This window comes from Cannabis sativa, chromosome X (genome assembly GCF_029168945.1).
Source record: "Cannabis sativa cultivar Pink pepper isolate KNU-18-1 chromosome X, ASM2916894v1, whole genome shotgun sequence".
Lineage (NCBI taxonomy): Eukaryota > Viridiplantae > Streptophyta > Magnoliopsida > Rosales > Cannabaceae > Cannabis > Cannabis sativa.
In genome coordinates this window covers 19686143-19689093 of record NC_083610.1, presented here as the reverse complement: position 1 = coordinate 19689093, position 2951 = coordinate 19686143, and the positions used below count along the sequence as shown (strand labels likewise).

At 34.1% G+C, this 2951-nt stretch overlaps 1 protein-coding gene across 1 annotated transcript; it reads right to left on the bottom strand.

Annotated features, from left to right (window-relative positions):
* Nucleotides 1–604: 604 nt before the first annotated feature.
* On the bottom strand, nt 605–2559 carry LOC115703069 (classical arabinogalactan protein 9). The gene is made up of 2 exons (XM_030630556.2): nt 1809–2559; nt 605–1028 (listed from the first exon to the last, which is right to left on the bottom strand). Exons 1-2 carry the CDS (start codon nt 2448–2450, stop codon nt 957–959), a joined length of 714 nt encoding a protein of 237 aa, XP_030486416.2. The 5' UTR covers nt 2451–2559; the 3' UTR covers nt 605–956.
* Nucleotides 2560–2951: the final 392 nt, after the last annotated feature.

Below are 2951 nucleotides of genomic sequence, written 5' to 3'. Positions count from 1 at the left end.
AATATAATACAATACAATTAATACGACCTAATACGACATTCCAAACGTGCCTTAAAAGTATTTTATCTTATAATTTTGTTATTGTCGTACTTTTTTTTACCATCAAATGTCAATTCAGAAACATGTGACGAATATTATTAGACTATGTATTAAATAAGTTAAAGAATATATTGTCATGTATTTTTAAGTTGGCACTTAATGAGCTTAATCAACTCTTAACAGTCAAAAAAGAGTACGATTGCAATATAAAATCATAAAATAAAATACTTTTACTCATATTTTTTTTATTAAAATCATGTGTAACAATTACAAATATTAAAAATATTTCACCGAAAATATTCCGTTTATTATTAATTAAATGACGTAATTTCCTTTATTTTAGTATACATCTTAAATTATATATTGTACATTATAACAAAATTATACATCTAAAACGTATTATTTTTTTTAACAGTTTTGTTTGTTAAATTTAATGAGCTTTCGTTTAAGTTTCACTTATTTATTTTCTACACAAGTTTTTGAAAGCAAATACAAATCATTATTTTGTAAATAGTTTGGATATGAAAAGTAGCCTAATATAATAAATAAATAAATAAAAAGGAAAGATATTAAGATGTAAGTCTAAATAAATTCAATAGAAAAACAAGTCCTCAACCAATAATCAGAAATACAAAAGCTCCCCTCATAAACCTCCAAAGAATGCAACCCAACCCAACCCAATGGTGTATTAGTTCAAAGTACAAAAGTAGTAACAGACACAAAGGCTAAGACTGCCAACCAATAGTGATCGATCATAATAATAATAATATACTTAATACATATATTTATACAAAAAATGAAATAACACTGCAATAAGGCAAGTACAAAAGTGGAAGTTGGAAATCACAACACTGAGCTCCCAATGTGATAAAAATCAAAGACAGAGAAAGATGTTAATAATCTCTCTTTCTCTTCCTCTACAGCACCAAACTCAGAATACCATATCCAAACAACAAGCTTCCAACTGAAAACATCTTCTCTGCTCCACTCTGTCACCAAAAAACAATTATTATTTCAAAAATTTATATTTTACTTTTATACATATTGGGCCCATTCTCCATGACATTATTAAATTAGACTCACATTGTGTAGTGTGTTCTGACCCCTAGTAGTACGTATTATGCTAATCTAGTGAAACTGTGAAAAGAGTACGATATTTTATGCTATGCTAGTACCAAATCAGACCATTGTCAATATTGACAGACTTTTTATTTTTGTACTATACAAATCTAGATCCAATCAGATCCGGACACATCCTTAGGCCCACGTGAATCTGAGTCCATCTAATATTGGGAGAAACACGAGGCCTCAGACCCCAGGCGTTGGATAGCAAATCCCACTATATATCAACTACATTGCGCCGTCGTCTTCTTCTAACTTAGATTCTGCTTGGTTAAATTTTTAGTTTTTTTTACATAAATATAAGTTTTGATTTATTTCTAAATAATTATTATATAAAAATTATTTTTTAAATTGTTGAATAAGAAAAAATATTAAAAAATTATTATTAGTGTAATTATATATTGGATTTCATATAAAAGAATATTTTTAACATAATAATATTTTAAAAAAACAATATATAAGTAAATTAAGAATTGTATAAATTATTTTAATTTTAATAATAGTAAAAATATTATTTTTAATTTTAAAAATTAAAAAAGAAATTATGGAAGGATCTGAATAACAATGTAACTATTTTCTAGAGTAAATGAGCTCAGTCAGATCAATAACGATCTGAATCCCAAAAATGGTGGAAAATATTAATGTACCTGATCCTGAGTTGGTGCAATGGTGTCAGAGCTTGGCCCAGGAGCCTCGCTGGGTGGAGAAGGTGGGCTATCAGCAGGGCTGAGTGCTACCGGTGCTGGTGCCGGAGAAGCCTTCTTCTTGCTAGGAGCTGGAGCAGGAACGGCGGCTGGTGGAGATGCGAGAGGAGCTGGTGGTGGAGTAGCTGGGGGTGGAGTTGCCGGAGGAGGAGTGGCCGGAGGAGGAGTGGCTGGTGGTGGAGTGGCTGGTGGTGGGGTGGCTGGGGGTGGAGTGGCAGGTGGAGGAGTGGCCGGAGGAGGAGTGGCTGGTGGTGGGGTGGCTGGAGGAGGAGTAGCCGGAGGTGGAGCACTTACGGGTGGAGGAGTGGCGGCGACCGGAGGAGGAGATTGGACAGTTGGCGGTGGTGATGAGGCAGGAGGAGGAGTGGCTACCGGAGCTGGTGGTGGCTGGTTGTTGGGTGGTGGAGTAGCGACTGGAGTTGGTGGTGGCTGAGTATTGGTCGGCGGCGCGGCTGAGGGAGTTGTGGGTGTTGGTGGAGCTTGAGCCGCGGGTGTAGCCGAAGGAGAACTTGCAGGAGATTGAGCCGAGACTGAAGCCACAATGGCTAAAAGAAAGCCGATTAAGATGATATTTTTACGATCCATGATGATGATGAGATTAATGTGCGCACTCTGTTGCTTAAAGTGCGCACTGAGAAATAGCTTAGAGAGATATGAGGAGAGAAGAGTGAGTGTGGAGGAAACAGAGAGGAATGGGACAGATTAAATAGGCCAACTTAATAATGAAATATGCTAACGTGGTATGGTCTTGGCCTTTCTCATTATTCATTCATTAATTAATTAATTTAAAATGGAGATAAATAATTAATTTTTTTTAACTGACTTTTCTGTAATAAAAAAATAAAAAAAAACAGATTAGTAAAGTTTAATTTTTGGATTTGAGTTAAAATATGAATTTAATTAATGAGATGTAGAATAAAGGTATGGTTTTGTTACTTTAGTCTACATCTAAATAAACTTATAAACTCAATCACCGACACAATACACTTAAGGTTAAGTAATACATATCAATCATATTAAATATATGGTAAAGCCTCTTATTATTGATTTATGATATATAACTTAATTCTCAAGTGAATAAAATAA

Coding starts and splice junctions, on each gene's coding strand:
- LOC115703069 (XM_030630556.2), bottom strand. CDS start 2,450: ATGGATCGTAAAAATATCATCTTAATCGGCTTTCTTTTAGCCATTGTG. Junction 1,029..1,808: donor TTGCACCAACTCAGGATCAG/GTACATTAATAT, acceptor TTTTGGTGACAG/AGTGGAGCAGAGAAGATGTT.